The sequence below is a fragment of the Bos indicus genome, chromosome 15 (assembly GCF_029378745.1).
Source record: "Bos indicus isolate NIAB-ARS_2022 breed Sahiwal x Tharparkar chromosome 15, NIAB-ARS_B.indTharparkar_mat_pri_1.0, whole genome shotgun sequence".
Taxonomy (NCBI): Eukaryota; Metazoa; Chordata; class Mammalia; order Artiodactyla; family Bovidae; genus Bos; species Bos indicus.
The window spans coordinates 17,371,896-17,393,145 of record NC_091774.1 but is presented as its reverse complement, the minus strand read 5'-3'; the positions used below and the strand labels follow the sequence as shown (position 1 = coordinate 17,393,145).

The window sequence follows — 21,250 nt, the reverse complement described above, 5'->3', positions numbered from 1 at the left end:
GTTGTAGATATGTCTGGTGGTGAAAGTAAAGTCCAGTGCTGTAAAGAACAGTATTGCATAGGAACCTGGAATGTTAGGTCCTTGAATCAAGGTAAACTGGATGTGGTCATGCAGGAGATGGCAAGAGTGAACATCGACATCTTAGGAATTAGTGAATTTAAATGGGTGAGAGTGGGTGAATTTAATTCAGATGACCATTATATCTACTACTGTGGACAAGAATCCCTTAGAAGAAGTGGAGTAACCATCATCATCAACAGAAGGGTCTGAAATGCAGTACTTGGGTGCAAAACTGATCTTGGTTCTTTTCCAAGGCAAACCATTCAGTATCAGCAATCCAAATCTATGCCCCAACCACTAATACCGAAGAATCTGAAGTTGACTGGTTCTATGAAAACCTATAAGACCTTCTAGAACTAATACCAAAAAAAAAGGTGTCCTTTTCATTATAGAGGATTGGAATGCAAAAGTAGGAAGTCACATGATACCTGGATTAACAGGCAAGTTTGGCCTAGAAGTACAAAATGAAGCAGGGCAAAGGCTAACAGAGTTTTGCCAAGAGAATGCACTGGTCATAGCAAACACCCTCTTCCAGCAACACAAAAGATGAATATACATGTGGACATCACTAGATGCTCAATACCAAAATCAGATTGATTATATTGTTTGTAGCTGAAGATGGAGAAGCTCTATACAGTCAGCAGAAACAAGACCAGAAGCTGACTGTGGTTCAGATCATGAGCTCCTTATTGCAAAATTCAGGTTTAAATAGACGAAAGTAGGGAAAACCACTGGGCCATTCAGGTATAACCTAAATCAAATTCCTTATGATTATACAGTGGAGGTGATGAATAAATTCAAGGAGTTAGATCTGATAGAGTGCCTGAATAACTATGGACAGAGGTTCATAACATTGTACAGGAGGCCATCCCAAAAGTAAAGAAGTGCAAGAAGGCAAAGTGATTGTCTAAAGAGGCTTTACAAATAGCTGAGATGAGAAGAGAAGTGAAAGGCAATAGCCATCTGAATGCAGAGTTCCAGAGAATATCAAGGAGAGATAAGAAAGCCTTCGTAAGTGGACAATGCAAAGAAATAGAGGAAAACAATCAATAGGAAAGACTAGAGATCTCTTCAGGAAAATTGGGGATATCAAGGGAACATTTCATGCAAGGATGGGCACGACAAAGGACAAAAACTGAGGACCTAACAGAAGCAAAAGAGATTAAGAACAGGTGGCAAGAATACACAGAAAAAAAAAAAGTCTTAATGACCTTGATAACTACCTAGAGCCAGACATCCTGGAATGTGAAGTCAAGTGGCCTTGGGAAGCATTACTATGAACAAATCTAGTAAAGGTGATGGAATTCCAGCTAAGCTGTTTCAGATCCTAAACGATGATGCTGTTAAAGTTCTGCACATAGTATGTCAGCAAATTTGGTAAACTCAGCACTGGCCACAGTATTGGAAAATATCAGTTTTCATTCCAGTCCCAAAGAAGGACAATGCTAAAGCCAACTTCTGTACAGTTGCACACATTTCACACTTTGAGCAAGCTTGTGCTCAAAATCCTTTAGGCTAGGCTTCAGCAGTGTGTAAACCAAGAAATTCCAGATGTATAAGCTGGGTTTAGAAAAAACAGAGGAACCAGAGATCAAATTGCCAACATCCGTTGGATCATAAAGCAAGGGAGTTGCAGAATATCATCTACTTCTGCATTGACTACACTAAAGCCTTTGCCTTTGTGAATCACAAGAAACTGGAAAATTATTAAAGAGATAGTTTAATTTATCTCTGACCACCTTAATGGTCTCCTGAGAAACCGATATGCAAGTCAAGACACAAGAGTTAGAACAGACATGGAACAATGGCGTGGTTCAAAATTAGGAAAGGCTGTGTATTGCCACCCTGCTTATTTAACTTATATGCAGAGTACATTATACAAAATGCTAGGCTGGATGAAGCACAAGCTGGAAGTAAGATTACCGGGAGAAATATCAAGAACCTCAGATATGTAGATGATACCATGATAATGGCAGAAATTGAAGAGGAACTAACGAGCTTCTTGATGAGGGTGAAATAGAAGACTGAAAAAGCTGGCTTAAAACTCAATGTTCAAAAAGCTAAGATCATGGCATCTGTTCCCATCATGTCATTGAAAATAAAAGGGGAAAAGTAGAAACAGTGACAGACTATTTTCTTGGGCTCCAAAATCACCATGGACGGTGACTGCAGCCATGAAATTAAAAGATACTTGTTCCTTGGAAGGAAAGCTACGACAAACCTAAACAGTGTACTAAAAGCAGAGACATCACTTTGCCAACAAATGTCTATATGGTCAAAGTGTTGGTTTTCCTGTAGTCATGTATGGATGTGAGAGTTTGATCATAAAGAAGGCTGTGCACCAAGGATTTGATGCTTTCGATTGTGTGCTGCAGAAGGCTCTTGAGAGTCCCTTGGACTCCATGGAGATCAAAGCAGTAATCCTAAATGAAATCCATACTGAATATTCTTTGGAAGGACTGATGCTGAGAGTGAAGCTCCAGTACTTTGGCTACCAGATGGGAATAGCTGACTCTTTGGTAAACACCCTGATGCTGGGAATGTGTTGAAGCCAAAGAAGAAGGGAGCAGCAGAGAATGAGATGGTTAAATAGCATCACTAACTCAGTGGATATGAATTTGAGCAAACTCTGGGCATATTGAAGGACACGGAAGCCTGGCATGCTGCAGTCCACGGGGTCACAAAGAATTAGACATGGCTTAGAGACTCAACAACAGCAGCAACAACAAATTTAATTTTATTTACATTAATCTTAAATGTTTCCTTTACCTAAAATTATAGTAGATTCTTGTTTATCAAATGATGTTTTCACTATAATCCTTGAGGCTATATTTAGAGATGTCTTAAATGTACTAAAAAGAAAAGTGAAGTGACCTGTTACCCTATCTTCAATCTCAGGAATTCCTGCTCATATTGACACACATTCTGCTTTTGAGGATGAGATCATTTCTCTCAGTTTGGGATCAGAGGTAAATTTTCAAACACTTTTATTAGCTATCAGCAAATGTCTTACTTTATGCAATGCCCTTTTCATAGGATTTCTCACATTTCTCATTTCAGATGAATTAAGAGTTAAAAATGCAGTGTAAAGACACCATTAGTATTTAATTTCTTATAGAATGTGAAATTATCACAGTCTCTTCTTTTAGGTGTCCAGAGTTTTAGGTATCAGCTCACTAGATGGCAGGAAAGCCCGGTAATGGTACTTTTGTTAGGAAAAACCGAAATGGCCATTTTACAGTGATTTACTGTAGCAACATTGCCATCTAGTGGCTAAAGATAGTAACTGCAGTCTATAGATAAAACTAAAATGTGTCTGGAATTTTGATAAACTTGTTCACATATATTTAATGATTCAGTCCCATCAAAAACTTTGAACAGTAATGGGTAATGTTGTTTTCTTTACAAATAAAGAAGAGGTTCATGTTTATTCACTGATATATTTTTATAGTATAGTTGTACTTTATTTGATCTGCTATTTGAAAGTTGCTCAGTCATGTTCTACTCTTTGCGACCCCAGGGACTATACATATTCAGTCCATGGAATTCTCCAGGCCAGAATACTGGAGTAGGCCGCTTTGGCATTCTCCAGAGGATCTTTCCAACCCAGGAATTGAACCCAGGACTCCTGCATTGCAGGTGGATTCTTTACCAGCTGAGCCACAACAGAAGCCCTTAAACTGCTATAGAAGCTATCAAAAGCATGATTTAAAGCAATCCATGCAAACTGAAGCTCTGAGGCCTTCCCTCATAGCTCAGTTGGTAAAGAATCCGCCTGCAATGCAGGAGACCCCGATTCAATTCCTGGGTCAGGAAGATCTGCTAGAGAAGGGATAGACTATCCACTCCAGTATTCTCGAGTTTCCCTTGTGGCTCAGCTGGTGAAGAATCCGCCCACAATGTGGGAGACCTGGGTTCGATCCCTGGGTTGGGAAGATCCCCTGGAGAAGGGAAAGGCTACCCACTCCAGTATTCTGGCCTGGAGAATTCCAGGGACTATATAGTTCATGGGGTCGTAAAGAGTTGGACATGACTGAGCGATTTTCACTTTACTTCATGCAAACTGAAGATAGAGTTTTAGATAGAAATCAAAATTTCAAATCTAGAAGAGTCTTTTAAGTATGAGGTTGTTTCAAAATCTTATCTTGTTCCTGGATGTAAATACTGTTTTCTAGTATTTTTTGCATATGCTTAGTTCAGTTCAGATCAGTCGCTCAGTTGTGTCCGACTCTTTGCAACCCCATAGACTGCAGAAGGCCAGGCTTTCCTGTCCATCACCAACTCCCAGAGTTTACTCAAGCTCATGTCCATTGAGTCAGTGATGCCATCCAACCACCTCATCCTCTGTCATCCCCTTCTCCCGCCCTCAAGCTTTCCCAGCATCAGGGTCTTTTCAAATGAGTCAGTTCTTTGCATCATGTGGCCAAAGTATTGGAGTTTCAGCTTCAGCATCAGTCCTTCGAGTGAATATTCAGGACTGATTTCCTTTAGGATGGACTGGTTGGATCTCCTTGCAGTCCAAGGGACTCTCAAGAGTCTTCTCCAACACCACAATTCAAAAGCATCAGTTCTTCAGTGCTCAGCTTTCTTTATAGTCCAACTCTCACATTCATACATGACTACTGGAAAAACCATAGCTTTGACTAGACAGACCTTTGTTGGGAAAGTAATGTCTGCTTTTTAATATGCTGTCTAGTTTGGTCATAACTTTTCTTCTAAGGAGCAAGTGTCTTGTAATTTCATGGCTGCAGTCACTATCTGTATTGATTTTGGAGCCCAAGAAAATAAAGTCTGTCACTGTTTTCACAGTTTCCCCATCTATTTTCCATGAATTAATGGAACCAGGTGCCATGATCTTAGTTTTCTGGATGTTGAGTTTTAAGCCAGCGTTTCATTCTCTTCTTTCAGTTTCATCAAGAGGCTCTTTAATTCTTCACTTTCTGCCATAAGGGTGGTGTCATCTGCATATGGGAGGTTATTGATACTTCTCCCAGCAATCTTGATTCCAGCTTGTGCTTCACCCAGCCGAGAGTTTCTCATGATGTACTCTGAATATAAGTTAAATAGGCAGGGTGACAATATACAGCCTTGACGTACTCCTTTTCCTATTTGGAAGCAGTCTGTTACTCCATTTGCTTGGCAACCCACTCCAGTACTCTTGCCTGGAAAATCCCATGGGTGGAGGAGCCTGGTAGGCTGCAATCCTTGGGGTCGCGAAGAGTCGGACATGACTGAGCGACTTCACTTTCACTTTTCACTTGCATGCATTGGAGAAGGAAATGGCAACCCACTCCAGTGTTCATGCCTGGAGAATCCCAGGGACAGGGGGACCTGGTGGGCTGCCGTCTATGGGGTCACACAGGGTCAGACACGACTGAAGCGACTTAGCAGCATCGCTAAATTTTGCTTTGGCTTTTGAACTTTTGCTAAGCTTGTGTGATCATGTTGATACTGTGTCTATAGAGCTAGTGTATACGTTTGATAAGGCCAAACCATCTTATCCTCTCCACGTGTGGATTCTTACTAAGTGCTTTAAAAAGTAATGAGGACAGGAAGGGAAAAGAGCTCTTCTCTGTTTTGTTTATTTTCATTTTACCTCTTATCCTGGCTTGTAGCTTTAGGGGAACAGTAAAGAATATCTTTGTTTTTTCCTCCTAACTGTGTAACCAGTGTAGAAATGAAATAAAAGATAAATGAAAACAGAATGTCAGCAGCTGAGAAAACATGAAAGATAATGGCTTTGGATCTGTTGCCAACTGGATTTATTAATACTTCAACTCTGAATTAGAGTTAGATTTGAAAAGTAGAAGAAAGGGCTCATTGAAGCAGGTTTGGCTCTAGGCCAACCAATGAGCTGAGGTGTGCCTTCTCTGTGGAGAGTTGGAAGTAAAGAAATGGAGTAAAACAGGTCTTCCTATTACTTTCACTCTTATAGAAATTCTCTCCATTCCTACAGACATATAAAAAATGGGGCCTAAATATTCCTCCAACACCCTAAAAGGTGATTATATAGTTTTTAACGATAAGTTATAAAGAAGGGGAAAACTTGCCTCTAGTTGCAGTGAAAATCTACTGTAATCATTATCTCCATTTGGTGTCTCTGGAGTTACACACTTTTTCCTCTAGTGGAAAAAAAAAAAAGTATAATTGCCTTACAGTATTAGTTTCAGTTATACAAGCCAGATTCAGACTTAAATTGAAGAAAGTGGGGAAAACCACTACACCATTCAGGTATGACCGAAATCAAATCCCTTATCACTATACAGTGGAAGTGAGAAATAGATTTAAGGGACTAGATTTGATAGACAGAGTGCCTGATAAACTATGGACAGAGGAGGTTCGTGACATTGTACAGGAGACAGGGAGCAAGACCATCCCCAAGAAAAAGAAATGCAAAAAAGCAAAGTGGCTGTCTGAGGAGGCCTTACAAGTAGCTGTGAAAAGAAGAGAAGCAAAAAGCAAAGGAGAAAAGGAAAGACATACCCATTTGAATGCAGAGTTCCAAAGAATAGCAAGGAGAGATAAGAAAGCCTTCCTTAGTGATCAATGCAAAGAAATAGAGGAAAACAATAGAATGGGAAAGACTAGAGATCTCTTCAAGAAAATTAGAGATACCAAGGGAACATTTCAGGCAAAGATGGGCTCAATAAAGGACAGAAATGGTATGGACCTAACAGAAGCAGAAGTTATTAAGAAGAGATGACAGGAATACACAGAAGAACTATACAAAAAAGATCTTCATGACCCAGATAATCTCAAAGGTGTGATCACTCCCACTCACCTAGAGCTGGATATCCTGGAATGTGAAGTCAGGTTGGCCTTAGGAAGCATCACTACAAACAAAGCTAGTGGAGGTGATGGAATTCCAGTTGAGTTATTTCAAATTCTAAAAGAATGCTGTGAAAGTGCTGCACTCAATATGCCAGCAAATTTGGAAAACTCAGCAGTGGCCACAGGACTGGAAAAGGTCAGTTTTTATTCCAATCCCAAAGAAAGACAATGCCGAAGAATGCTCAAACTACCGCACAGTTGCACTCATCTCACACGCTAGTAAAGTAATGCTCAAAATTCTCCAAGCCAGGCTTCAGCAATATCTGAACCGTGAACTTCCAGATGTTCAAGCTTGTTTTAGAAAAGGCAGAGGAACCAGAGATCAAATTGCCAGCATCCGCTGGATCATTGAAAAAGCAAGAGCATTCCAGAAAAACATCTATTTCTGCTTGATTGACTATGCCAAAGCCTTTGACTATGTGGATCACAATAAACTGTGGAAAATTCTGAAAGAGATGGGAATACCAGACCACCTGACCTGCCTCTTGAGAAACCTGTATACAGGTCAGGAAGCAACAGTTAGAACTGGACATGGAACAACAGACTGGTTCCAAATAGGAAAAGGAGTACGTCAAGGCTGTGTATTGTTACCCTGTTTATTTAACTTATATGCAGAGTACATTATGAGAAATGCTGGGCTGGAGGAAGCAGAAGCAGGAATCAAGATTGCCGGGAGAAATATAAATAACCTCAGATACGCAGACAATACCACTCTTATGACAGAAAGTGAAGAAGAACTAAAAAGCCTCTTGATGAATGTGAAAGAGGAGAGTGAAAAAGCTGGCTTAAAACTCAACATTCAAAAAACAAAGATCATGGCATCAGTCCATCACTTCATGGTAAATAGATGGGGAAAAAATGGAAGCAGTGGTAGATTTTATTTTCTTAGACTCCAAAATCACTGTGGACAGTTACTGCAGCCATGAAATTAAAAGATGCTTGCCCTTGGAAGAAAAGCTTTGACAAACCTAGACAGCATATTAAAAAGCAGAGAAATCACTTTGCTGACAAAGGTCCATATAGTCAAAGCTGTGATTTTTTTCAGTAGTCATGTATGGATATGAGAGTTGTGCCGTAAATAATGCTAAGTGCTGAAGGATTGATGCTTTTGAATCTTTGGTGCTGGAGAAAGCTCTTGAGAGTTCCTTGGACAGCATGGAGATCAAATCAGTTAATTTTAAAGGAAATTAACCCTGAATATTCATTGGAAGGACTGATGCTGAAGCTGAAGCTCCATACTTTGGCCACCTGATATGAAGAGCCAACTCACTGGAAAAGACCATGATGCTAGGAAAGATTGAGGGCAGGAGAAGAGGGCGACAGAGGATAAGATGGTTGGATGGCATCACTGACTCAGTGGGCATGAGTTTGAGCAGACTCTGGAGATAGTGAAGGACAAGGAAGCCTGGTGTGCTGCAGTCCATGGGGTCACAAAGAGTGCTTAGTCACTTAGACTGAATAACAACAACAGTTCCCCCACTATTATTATTTTACTGTTGATTTCCCGTTTTGTGGTTGTTAGCATCTGCCTTATGTATTGAGGTGCTCCTATGTTGGGTGCAGAAACATTTATAATTGTTATATCTTCTTGGATTGATCCCTTGATCATTATGTAATATGGTTCTTTGTCTCTTGTAATATTCTTTATTTTAAAGTCTATTTTATCTGATATGAGTATTGCTACTCCAGCTTTCTTTTAATTTCCATTTGCATGGAATATCTGTTTCCGTCCCCTTCTTTCAGTCAATATGTGCCCCTAGGTCTGAAGTGGGTCACTTGTAGACAGCATATATAGGGTTTTGTTTGTATATCCATTTAGTTAGTTGTGTCTTTTGGTTGGAGCATTTAATCCATTTACATTTAAATTACTTATCAATATGTATGTTCCCCTTACCATTTTTTTAATTGTTTTGGTGGATCTTTTTCTTCTCTTGTGTTTTCTGCCGAGAGAAGTTCCTTTAGCATTTGTTGTAAAGCTGGTTTGGTGGTGCTGAATTCTCTTCTCTTTTGCTTTTCTGTGAAACTCTTGATTTCTGTGTTGAATCTAAATGAGATCCTCGCTGGGTAGAGTAATCTTGCTTTTAGGTTTTCCCCTTTCATCATTTTAAGTATATCCTGTCACTCCCTTCTGGTCTGTAGCTCCCAGGTAGGAGGCAAGGAAGGGAAACTGGTTTCTTGTGGTCTTTGATTTTAACTTTTCTTAAAGGTTGGAAACTAAGCAGTCATGTGTAATATAGGTGTGTGTGTGTGTGTGTGTGTGTGTGTGTGTGTGTGTGTTAGTCATTCATTCATGTCCAACTTTTTGTGACCTCGTGAACTATTGTCTACCAGGCTCCTTTGTCCATGGAATTCTCCAGGCAAGAATACTGGAGTGGGTTGCCATTCCCTTCTCTAGGGGATCTTCCCAACCCAGAACTTGAACCTGGGTCTCCTGAATTGCAGGCAGATTTTTTACCATCTGAGCAACCAGGGAATCCCATGTAGTATAGGTAGGAGATTTAAATTCCTCTGCTTTGGAAAAATATGGTATACCAGAAGGCTTCTCTTCTAGGTACTTTTCAGCTTAGGAAAGTATACTTTTGGGAGTATCATCTTTTGTAGAGTGACAAAAAGCTGTATTTATTTTACTAAAAATATACTGAGTTCCTCTTCACCCCAACAGTGGACTAATTATCTTATGATATGGTGGGATTCTGTATTTATAAATCCAGGGAACATGTTAACAGATATTTTTGTTATTGCTGTATTTTTTTGTAAATAATTTGTTTCAGTCTTGTATCTCTGCAGTTGTGTTTGTCTCTTCTTTTCTTTTTCTCCTTTTCTACTTGTCAGGATAAAACAGTAATCTGAGTTCTTGTTCACGGAGCCGAAGAATGAACTTTATAAACACGCAAATAGTCACACAGGCAGGGTTTTATTTTGAAGGAGAGAGAGAAATATAAAGCTCCCAGCATAGACACTGAGAGGGGGTGAAGTGCCCCAAAAGGGCATCAATTATAGCGGTTTATATCTTTACCAGTATTGATCTGTTCATTTTTGGTTGGCTCACATCCCTGATGTATATAATTTCTGACCAATTAGTTTGAAAGTCCCTATGTCTTCCAGTTTTGTTATTTTTATGACTTTTTAAAAAATTCCTCTGTCCTTGAGTTTTCTTAGACATTGGGTCACCATCCTGTGACTCTTTCTCATGACCCCACGCCATCATTTAAGGACCGGATAAGGACCAGAAGTATGGGCTAAGAGTTAATGGTCCATCTAGTGTTTTCCTATCTGATAAGTTGGTCAACAGTTACTGATTGTTCTGTCTTGAGTCTGGATATTTTGTGACCCTCCATGCCAGGGAGACTTTCCTCTGAATGCCTGGAATCTGGAACAACAAGTATAGCTTTAAGTCAGTGGAGCAAAATGTTTATATGGGAGAAGGAGTTGAAGTTAAAAAAATGAACTGAGGTCCTGGCCCTACAGTGACTACCTAACAATTTCTACCTCACAAATGTGGCAGACATGGCCATGATGAGGTATGTGGAATCCTTTGTGTGCTGTTTAAAATAAAAAGCAAACTTACTTACAAGTTGTTACTGAACCAAATTTGTATCTGCTTGCCTGAAAAGAGTAAAGCCAATCTGCTGACACTGTATTGTGGGGAGGAAGAGTGCAGCATTTTTTGTAAAGGCATCAATACAAGAAGAATGGGTGGCTTATGCTCTAAAACCCTGAAGTCTTCAAAGAGTCTCAGAAAATCTTTTTAAAAGGCAAGGTGAGGGAGGGGAGTGTCCCATGGTATGTGATCAGCTCTTGCAGAGTTCTCTGATTGATTGATGATAATCAGTCTTTAGGCACCAGAAGTTTGGGAGCTACATGTTCATAATCATCAAGTAGTTAATTTCTTCCTTTGGTGGTGGTTTTAGCATCTAAAAACTCAGGAAATATGTGTCAGATACTACTACCTAGGTACTACTGAGAGGAGCTAAAACAGAGGCTATGGGGAGAGGTCTGTCCCAGGAAAGCCCAATAGGGTCCTGCCCAGTTGCAGTTTGAATCCCATGGAAAAGTTAGTGCAACTACAGAAGATTTATATTTGGCAGGCTTCTTTGTAGTCTGCTAAATTCTCAGGCATGAAATATTTTCTCCAGCTAAATATATCCTCTCAGCTTTCTGCATTCTCTATGAATCACACATCATTCTTCATGTCTTATTGTCTCTTGTTGATATATCCTTAAGAGTTTCAAAAGGTTAAAGGTCTCAGCCTATTTTTAACCAATAAGGATCAGGATTAAATTTGTCTTCTTTCTCAGAAGTGCTCCCAGAGTGTTATATGTTTTCATTTTCCTGTTTAGCCAGCATGGAGGAGATCAGTGTCATGGACTTTTCGGTTATGCATCTGTCAACTTAAAAAATATTCAAAACCTATAAGTTGAGAGTTACGTTTTATTCTGTGGGAATTTTTAGGACTTCAAGTCTGGGAGACAGCATCTCAAGTAACCCTGAGAGAACTGGTCTGAGGAGGTAAAAGGGGGAGCGAAGTTTTGTAGCCAAAGGCAGTAGTCTGAACGTCAAAAGATTGTTAAAAAGAAAACCAGATATCCCAAGTTAAGGAATTTAATGCTTTTCTGTGTATGGGAAGATGCACGTGTCTGGGCTCACTGAAATCATTCCTATAATATGCATCTTGCTGTCCTGGGGTCAGTGTCCTGAGCTTTTTCACATCCTGAACTTCCATGGGGCTCATTGTAGGGAGTGGTTGCAGTCTGATAGCTGCTAGATCACAGGTTTCTTCTTCTTCCTGAGTGCCCCCAGAGCTTACCAGCCCACATTATTATTGTTCAGTTACTAAGAGATGTCTGACTTTTTGTGACCCATGGACTGCAGCACACCAGGTTTCTCTGTCCTCCAGTATTTCCCAGTGTTTGGTCAGATTCATGTCCATTGACTTGGTGATGCTTTCTAAGCACCTCATCCTTTGTCACTCCCTTCTTTTGTCTTCAGTCTTTCCAGCATCAGGGTCTTTTCCAATGAGTCACTGCAATTGCTGATGACTGTGACATCCTTGTTTACTGATTCAGCAGGAAATATTTCATTTCTCACATCTTATCTTTACTTCAGTAAATACTTGATAACTATGCAGTTTCCTTTCTGTTGTATTTGGTTGTGTTAAAGGTTTTATGAGAGCTGCATGTTTAGGGTTTTTTGTTTGCTTTGAACTAAATATTATCTTTAATCTTGCCCCATTGTTGCAGGAGAAGGGGGTGTGAGAAAACAGTCATGTCCCAGGTCTTGGGTGAGTTCCTGGGATGGCTGCCAAGTGAGGATTCTTGGCTTCATGTGGAAAAGAATTCTAGAGTGAGCCATAGTAAAGTAAAAGATCTTGTAGAGAGATAAACATTCCATAGACAGAATGTGGACACTCTCAGAAGGCAAGAATAAGATTTCAGGCTGTGGTGTATTTAGTTTATGGGCTGGGTAATTACATATGCTAAGAAGTAGGAGGACTGTTGTAACCGTTTGAGAGAAGGGGCAGAAGTTTCCAGGAGCTGGGCCACAGCCCACTTTTTGTCTTTTTATGGTCAACCTGGAACCTGTCATGGTGTCTGAGAATGTGTCATTTAGCATGCTAATGCACTGCAATAAAAGTATAATAAGGCTCAAGTGCTTTTGGAATTCGAATCTTCAGCCATCTTGGGCCACATTGGTTATAACCAGTTTTGTTGTATCCTCAATGGATGTGTCATTGTTATAGTGATTGTATCCTGTTGCCTTTCTTCCTGTCTTATCATGAGCTTGCTGCGAACTTGATCTTTATTGACTCAGAAAATAAAATATGTAAAACCGAAAAGAATAATTGGAAAAACTTCCAGTGGAGCAAAGCTGTCACAGGGCAGAATGATTCAGCAGTTGCTGGCAAGGATTGTTGATTGTGAATCCTTAATAAATATTTGAAAAAGTCTTTTTTTTTTTTTTTCTTTCTTGGTCTTTAACAAGCAGTGTTTTCAGGAAAACATTATAGATTTTATAATATTCCCTCCCTGTTGTTTGACCTGAGACCATGACAGGGAGGGAACACAGTCCTGCCCATCAACAGAAAATTGGCTTAAAGATTTACTGAGCATGGCCCCGCCCATCAGAACAAGTCCCAGTTTCCCCCACAGTCAGTCTCTCTGATCAGGAAGCTTTCATAAGCCTCTTATCCTTATCCATCAGGTGGCTGACAGAATGAAAACCAGAATCACAGAAAACTAATCAAACTGATCACATAGACCACAGCCTTGTCTAACTCAGTGCAACTATGAGCAATGCCATGTAGGGCCATCCAAGACGGACAGTTCATGGTAGAGAGTTTTGACAAAACATGGTCCACTGGAGAAGGCAATGGCAAACCACTTCAGTATTCTTGACTTGAGAACCCCATGAACAGTGTGAGAAAGCAAAAAGACAGGACACTGAAAGATTAGCTCCCCAGGTTGGTAGGTGCCCAATATGCTACTGGAGAAGAGTGGAGAAATAACTCCAGAAAGATTGAAGAGATGGAGCCAAAGCAAAAACAACATCCAGTTGTGGATGTGACTGGTGAAGGAAGTAAAGTCTGATGATGTAGAAAATAATATTGCATAGGAACCTGGAGTGTTAGGTCCATGAATCAAGGTAAATTACAAGTGGTCAGACAGGAGTTGGCAAGAGTGAACATCGACTTTAGAAATCAGTGAACTCAAATGGACTGGAATGGACGAATTTAACTCAGATGACCATTATATCTACTACTGTGGGCAAGAATCCCTTAGAAGAAATGGAATAGCCTCATAATCAACAAAAGAGTCTGAAATGCAGTACTTGGGTGCAATCTCAAAAATGACAGAATGATCTCTGTTTGTTTCCAAGGCAAACCATTCAATATCACAGTAATCCAAGTCCATGCCCCAACCAGTAGTGCTGAAGAAGCTGAAGTTGAATGGTTCTGTGAAGACCTACAATACCTTCTAGAACTAACACCCCAAAAAGATGTCCTTTTCATTGTAGGGGACTGGAATGCAAAAGGAGGAAGTCAATAGATATATGAAGTAACAGGCAAGTTTGGCCTTGGAGTACAAAATGAAGCAGGGCAAAGGCTAACAGTTTTGACAAGAGAACACACTGGTCATAGAAAATACCCTCTTCCAACAACACAAAAGGCGACTCTACACATGGACATCACCAGGTGGTCAATACCGAAATCTGATTGATTATATTCTTTGCAGCCAAAGATGGAGAAGCTCTATAGAGTCAGCAAAAACAAGAATGGGAGCTGACTGTGACTCAGATCATGAACTCCTTATTGCAGAGTTCAGACTTGAAGAAAGTATGGAAAACCACTACATCATTCAGGTATGACCTAAATCAAATCCCTTATAATTATACAGTGGAAGTGACAACTAGATTAAAGTGATTAGACCTGATAGAGTGCTTGAAGAACTATGGATGGAGGTTCATGACATTGTACAGGAGGCAGTGATCAAGACCATCCCCAAGAAAAAGAAATGCAAAAAGGCAAAATGGTTGCCTGAGGAGGCCTTACAAATAGCTGAGAAAAGAAGAGAAGCAAAAGTCAAAGGAGAAAAGGAAAGATATACTCATCTGAATGCAGAGTTCCAAAGAATAGCAAGGAGAGACAAGAAAGCCTTCCTCAGTGATCAATGCAAAGAAATAGAGGAAAACAATAGAATGGAAGAGACTAGAGATCTCGTCAAGAAAATTAGAGATACCAAGGGAACATTTCATGCAAAGATGGGCTCAATAAAGGACAAAAATGGTATGGATCTAACAGAAGCAGAAGATATTAAGAGAGGAGGTAGCAAGAATACACAGAAAACTATACAAAAAAGATCTTCATGACCCAGATAACCAGGATGATATGATCATTCACCTAGAGCTAGACATCCTAGAATGCAAAGTCAAGTGGGCCTTAGGAAGCATCACTACAAACAAAGCTAGTGGAGGTGATGGAACTCCAATTGAGCTATTTCAAATCCTAAAAGACGATGCCGTGAAAGTGCTGCACTCAATATGTCAGCAAATTTGGAAAACTCAGCAGGGGCCACAGGACTGGAAAAGATCAGTTTTCATTCCAATCCCAAAGAAAGACAATGCCAAAGAATGTTCAAACTACTGTACAATTGGACTCATCTCACACGCTAGCAAAGTAATGCTCAAAATTTTTCAAGCCAGGCTTCAACAGTATGTGAACCGTGAACTCCCATATGTTCCAGCTCGATTTAGAAAAGGCAGAGGAACCAGAGATCAAGTTGCCAACTTCTGTTGAATCATCACAAAAGCAAGAGAGTTCCAGAAAAAGTCTACTTCTTCTTTATTGACTACACCCAAGCCTTTGTGTGGTTCACAACAAACTGTGGAAAATTCTTCAAGAGATGGGAATACCAGACCACCTTACCTGCCTCCTGAGAAATCTGTATGCAGGTCAAGAAGCAACAATTAGAACTGGAAATGGAACAACAGACTGGTTCCAAATTGGGAAAGGAGCATGTCAATGCTGTATATTGTCACCTTCCTTACTATTTAACTTCTATGCAGAGTACATCATGGGAAATGCCTGGCTGGATGTAGCACAAGCTGGAATCAAGATTGCTAGGAGAAATATCAATAACCTCATACGCAGATAACACCACCCTTATGGCAGAAAGTGAAGAAGAACTAAAGAGTCTCTTGATGAAAGTGAAAGAGGAGAGTGAAAAACTCGACTTAAAGCTCAGCATTCAGAAAACTAAGATCATGACATCCAGTCCCATCCCTTCATGGCAGATAGATGGGGAAACAATGGAAACAGCGACAGACTTTATTTTGGGGGGCTCCAAAATCACTGCAGATGGTGACTGCAGCCATCAAATTAAAATATACTTGTTCCTTGGAAGAAAAACTATGACAAACGTAGACAGCATATTAAAAAGCAGAGACATTACTTTGCTGACAAAGGTCCGTCTAGTCAAAGCTATCTTTTCTCCTGTTGTCATGTATGGATGTGAGAGTTGGACTATAAAGAAAGCGGAGTGCTGAAGAATTGATGCTTTGGAACTTTCATGTTGGAGAAGACTCTTTGAGAGTCCCCTGGACTGCAAAGAGATCAAACCAGTAAGTTCTAAGGCAAATCAGTCCTGAGTATTCATTGGAAGGGTGATGCTGAAGCTGAAACTCCAATACTTTGGCTACCTGATGCGAAGAACTGACTCTTTTGAAAAGACCCTGATGCTGGGAAAGATTGAGGGCAGGAGGAGAAGGGGTCGACAGAGGATGAGATGGCTGGATGGCGTCACTGACTCAATGGACATGGGTTTGAGCCAGCTCTGGGAGTTGGTGATGGACAGGGAAGCCTGGGGTTCTTCACTCCTTGGCTTTGCAGAGTCAGATGTGACTGAGCAACTGAACTGAAGTGATAAAACTGTAGAGTCTGAGTCTAGTATCTGATGATATTTTCCCATCAAGTGTTTTCACCCAGATTGATTTCATTCCTTTGAGTCATAGCTGATCATGTTTGTGTGTGCTCAGTGCTCAGTTGTGTCTGACTCTTTGCAACCATTTGGACTGTAGCCCTCCAGGCTCCTCTCTAGGGGTTTTTCCAGGCAAGAATCCTGGAGTGGGTTTCCATTTCCTCCTCCAGGGATCCTCCCAACCCAGGGATTTGACCCAGGGATGGAACCCACATCTCCTGTGTCTCTTGCATTGCAGGTAGATTCTTTACCACTGAGCCAAATTAATAATAATCTATTATTGTTTCTTTTTTGTGGACCTTAGTGTTTATTCAGAAAATTGAAGCCTATATGTATGTTTGCTTAAAAATGGGCTACAGTGGTACTTTTCTCCCCTTTTCCCAACATTTAATAATGAAATTTTTTAGACAGAAAAGTTGATCATATTATACAGTAAATCTGTATAAATTCACCACCTAGATACTACGGTTAACATTTTAATATATCTGCTTTATTAAATATCTGTCCATCTATTGATCCTCAGTCTGTCAGCCCATCTTCTGTTAGTTATACATTTCAGGGAAGTTTCAGGTTTCAGTACGTTTCATGTCCCAAACATAATTTATCTACAGTGTTTTTAAAATAGAATGCTTTTGGAGTGTGGAGAGTGCTTTATGGACTGTTTGAAATTATGTGTCATCATTTGGAATAGATAATTGGAAAACTAAATTCTATCATCATACTTTATTTTCTATACTTAATTTGAAAGGGCATATGAGAAAGTGAAAAAGAGTTTTTTAGACCAGTATTATTGTTGTTCAGTCGCTCACTCATGTACGACTCTTTGCAACCCCATGGACTAACATGCCAGAGTTCCCTGTCCTTCACTATCTCCTGGAGTTTGCTCAGACTCATGTCCCTTGAGTCAGTGATGCCATCCAACTGTCTCATCCTCTCTCACCCGCTTCTCTTCCTGCCCTCAATCTTTCCCAGCATCAAGGTCTTTTCCAGTGAGTTGGCTCTTTGCATCAAGTGGTCAAAGTGTTGGAGCTTCAGCTTCAGCATCAGTCCTTCCAGTGAATACTCAGGACTGATTTCCTTTAGGATTGAGTGGTTTGATCTCTGTGTTGTCCAAGGGACTCTCAGGAGTCTTCTCAGTACCACAGATTTGAAAACATTGATTCTTTGGCACTCAGCCTTCATGGTCCAACTCTCACATCCATATATGACTACTGGAAAAACCATAGCTTTGACTATGTGGACCTTTGTTGGCAAAGTGATGATTCTACTTTTTAATGCGCTGTCTAGGTTGGTCACAGCTTTTCTTTCAGGGAGCCAAATGTCTTTTAATTTCATGATAGTGATCACTCTCTGCAGTGATTTTGGAGCCCAAGGAAATAAATTCTGTCACTGTTTTCATTTTTTCTCTATCTGCTTGCCATGGAGTGATGGGACCGGATGCCATGATCTTCGTTTTCTGTTTTTCTTTTAGATCTTAGATTTTTGAATGTTGAGTTTTAATCCAGATTTCTCACTCTCCTCTTTCACACTTCATCAAGAGGCTCTTTAATTTTTCTTCACTTTCTGCCATTCGGGTGGTGTCATCAGCATATCTGAAGTTATTGATATTCCTCCCGGAAATCTTGATTCCAGCTTGTGCTTCATCCAGCCCAGCATTTTGCATGATGTACTCTGCACAGAAGTTAAATAAACTGGTGACAGTATGCAGCCTTGACATACTCCTTTCCCAATTTGGAACCAGTTCGTTTTTCCATGTCCAGTTGGTTCTAACTGTTGCTTCTTGACCCACATACAAGTTTCACAGGAGGCCGGTAGGATGGTCTGGTTTTCCCAATTCTTTAAGAATTTTCCACATGTTGTTGTGGAAAGTCAAAGGCTTTAGCATAGTCAATGAAGCAGAAGTAGATGTTTTTCTGAAATTCCCTTGCTTTTTCTATGATCCAATGGTTGTTGGCAATTTGATCTCTGGTTCCTCTGCCTTTTCTAAATCCAGCTTGTACATCTGGAAGTTCTTGGTTCACAGACTGTTGAAACCTAGCTTGAAGGATTTTGAGCATGATCTTGCTAGCATGTGAACTGAGTGCAACTGTGCAGAAGGGCAAGCCCTTCTTTGGAATTGGAATGAAAACTGACCTTTTCCAGTCCTGTGGCCACTGCTGAGTTTTCCAAATTTGTTGGTATATGGAGCGTAGCACTTTAATAGTATCATCTTTTAGGATTTGAAATAGCTCAACTGGAATTCCATCACCTCCCCTAGCTTTGTTTCTAGTGATGCTTCCTAAGGACTGCTTGACTTCATGCTCCAGGATGTCTGGCTGTTGGTGATTGATCACACCATCATGGTTATCTGGGTCATTAAGACTTTCTTGTACAGTTCTTCTGTGTTTTCTTGCTACCTCGTCTCAATATCTTCTGCTTCTATTAGATCCATACCATTTTTGTCCTTTATTGTGCTCATCTTTGCATGAAATGTTACCTTTATATCTCTAATTTTCTTGAAAAGATCTCTAGTCTTTCCCATCCCATTGTTTTGCCCTGTTTCTTTGCACTGATCACTTTAAAAGGCTTTCTTATTCTCTGTGTGCTATTCTTTGGACTCTGCATTCAGATGGGTGTATCTTTCCTTTTCTCTTTTGCCTTTCATTTCTCTGCTTTTTTCAGCTATTTGTAAGGCCTCCTCAAACAACCATTTTTGCTTTTTTTTTAAATTTTATTTTATTTTTAAACTTTACATAATTGTATTAGTTTTGCCAAATATCGAAATGAATCCGCCACAGGTATACATGTGTTCCCCATCCTGAACCCTGCTCCCTCCTCCCTCCTCATACCATCCCTCTGGGTCGTCCCAGTGCACCAGCCCCAAGTATCCAGTATCGTGCATTAGCCATTTTTGCTTTTTGCATTTTTTTTTCTCGGGGATGGTTTTGATCACTGCCTGCTGTACAGTGTTACGAACCTCCATCCATAGTTTTTCAGGCACTCTGTTTACCAGATCTAATCCCTTGAGTCTATTTGTCACTTCTACTGTATAGTCATAAGGTATTTGACTTAGGTCATACCTGAATGGCCTGGTGGTTTTCCCTGTTTTCTTCAATTTAAGTCTGAATTTTGCAATAAGGATCAATATAATTCTATATAATTTATGAAGAATTTTCATGTGTATCATCTGTTTTACCCAATATTATTATTATTAATAGGTATTAGTTACTAAATGCTTGCTTTGGTGCCTAGTGCTGTCCTAAATTTACCTCTGATGAAGGTATTATGCTAAATAATGTTCATCCCGCTGATACTAACTTGGCATATTTATTTTTCACATGGATTGATTTGTTCACTTAAATTTTTTTTAGCCCTTTGATGTGCCTTTTAAAAATTCACATTTAGAGATTTCCCTTGTGGTCCCATGGCTAAGATGGTACTCCAAATTCAAGAGCCCCAGGTTCAATTCCTGGTCAGGAAACTAGATCCCATGTACTGCAACTAAGACCCAGTGCAGCCAAATAAATAAATAAGAGAATATTTAAGTCTAAAATGTTGTGTCACTTTAAAGGAAAAATGAATTACATGAAAATCTGCATGTAATAGTTACTTCTCCTTAAATTGTTAATTGTTAATATTCTAAAATGGGCTTCCCACATGGCACTAGTGATAAAGAACCCACCTGCCAGTGCAAGAGATATAAGAGATACACGTTCAGTTCCTAAGTCAGGAAGATCCTCTGGAGGAAGGCATGGCAACCCACTGCAGTATTCTTGCCTGGAGAATCCCATGGACGAAGGAACCTGGCAGGCTACAGTCCAGAGAGTCACAAAAAGTTGGACATGACTGAAGTGACTTCGCATATCTGCATATGAATAATATCTACTGTTTTTGTACTTACAATGTACCAGATACTATGACAATCCTATAAAAATTGAGGAAACTGGACACAGAGGTGTTAAATAAGTTGTCCTGAATCATATGGCCAGTAAGTGAAAAAGCCAAGATATGAATGTTTCAGGTTCTAAGTCCTTGAATTTGACTACTAATGTTTTTCATAGTATGAATGCTTCTCTGACCACCTGCATCATAATTTCCTTAGGTAATTGTTAGAAATGCAGATTTCTGAGCCTTACTGTAGACCTACTTTTAGTCATTCAGTTGATTCTTATGTGCACTGAAGTTTGAGAACCACTGTGCTATGCTTTCCTATAAACATTACCATGTTTTAATCTCTATTAGCTTAGAAAGATAGAATCAGTGAATTGCTCTTATCTTTGGAGTGTATGACTTTTTGGGTTGATTGATCTTCATGCTTTTGCCTTTATTTCAAGATTGTCATGGATTTTAAGCACCCAGATGGTATGACAGTGCCAGTTATGCTGCCTTGTCGGAGTTTGCTGGTGATGACAGGAGAATCTAGATACCTTTGGACCCATGGGTATGTACTGAGATGACCCAGATGACAGGATACCTTTTGCCTTGTGGGAGTCTCATTCTTTTCTGAGCCACTGGAACCATGCCTCAGGCTTGCACATTGAGGCTTGCACATGTCCTGGCTTCCCCAGGGACATCTATGGCTTTTTAAAAAACTCTTTATTTTGAAAAAATATCAAATTTAAAGAAAAATTGTAAGCATAATATGGTGAATTCCCTTCACCTTTCACATAGGTTTACCAATTGTGAATATTCTGCTGTCTGTTTTCATTGCTGCCAAAATCTTGTCTCTATGTCCACTGCTGCTGCACAGAAATATGAAGAAAGAGTTTGGAAGAAATAGAAATCTGGCTTTAATCCTCAGCTTTTGAAGCTAAGGAGGGAGGATTGCTTGAGTCCCAGGAGTTCTGGGTAGTACACTATGCTGATCAGGTGTCTGCACTGTTTGTCATCACTTTTTTCTCTAATGT

General features: G+C 39.9%; 1 protein-coding gene across 2 annotated transcripts in view; it reads left to right on the top strand.

Moving 5' to 3' along the window:
• The window catches only part of ALKBH8 (alkB homolog 8, tRNA methyltransferase), a 131,207-nt gene that overhangs the window by 39,527 nt on the left and 70,430 nt on the right, over positions 1 to 21,250 (top strand). For both annotated transcript variants that reach the window (XM_070803360.1, XM_019975604.2), the window contains 2 exons: positions 2,959 to 3,029; positions 20,678 to 20,784. In XM_070803360.1, coding sequence (XP_070659461.1) covers positions 2,959 to 3,029; positions 20,678 to 20,784 — 178 coding nt within the window. The remainder of the gene's footprint in view (positions 1 to 2,958; positions 3,030 to 20,677; positions 20,785 to 21,250) is intronic.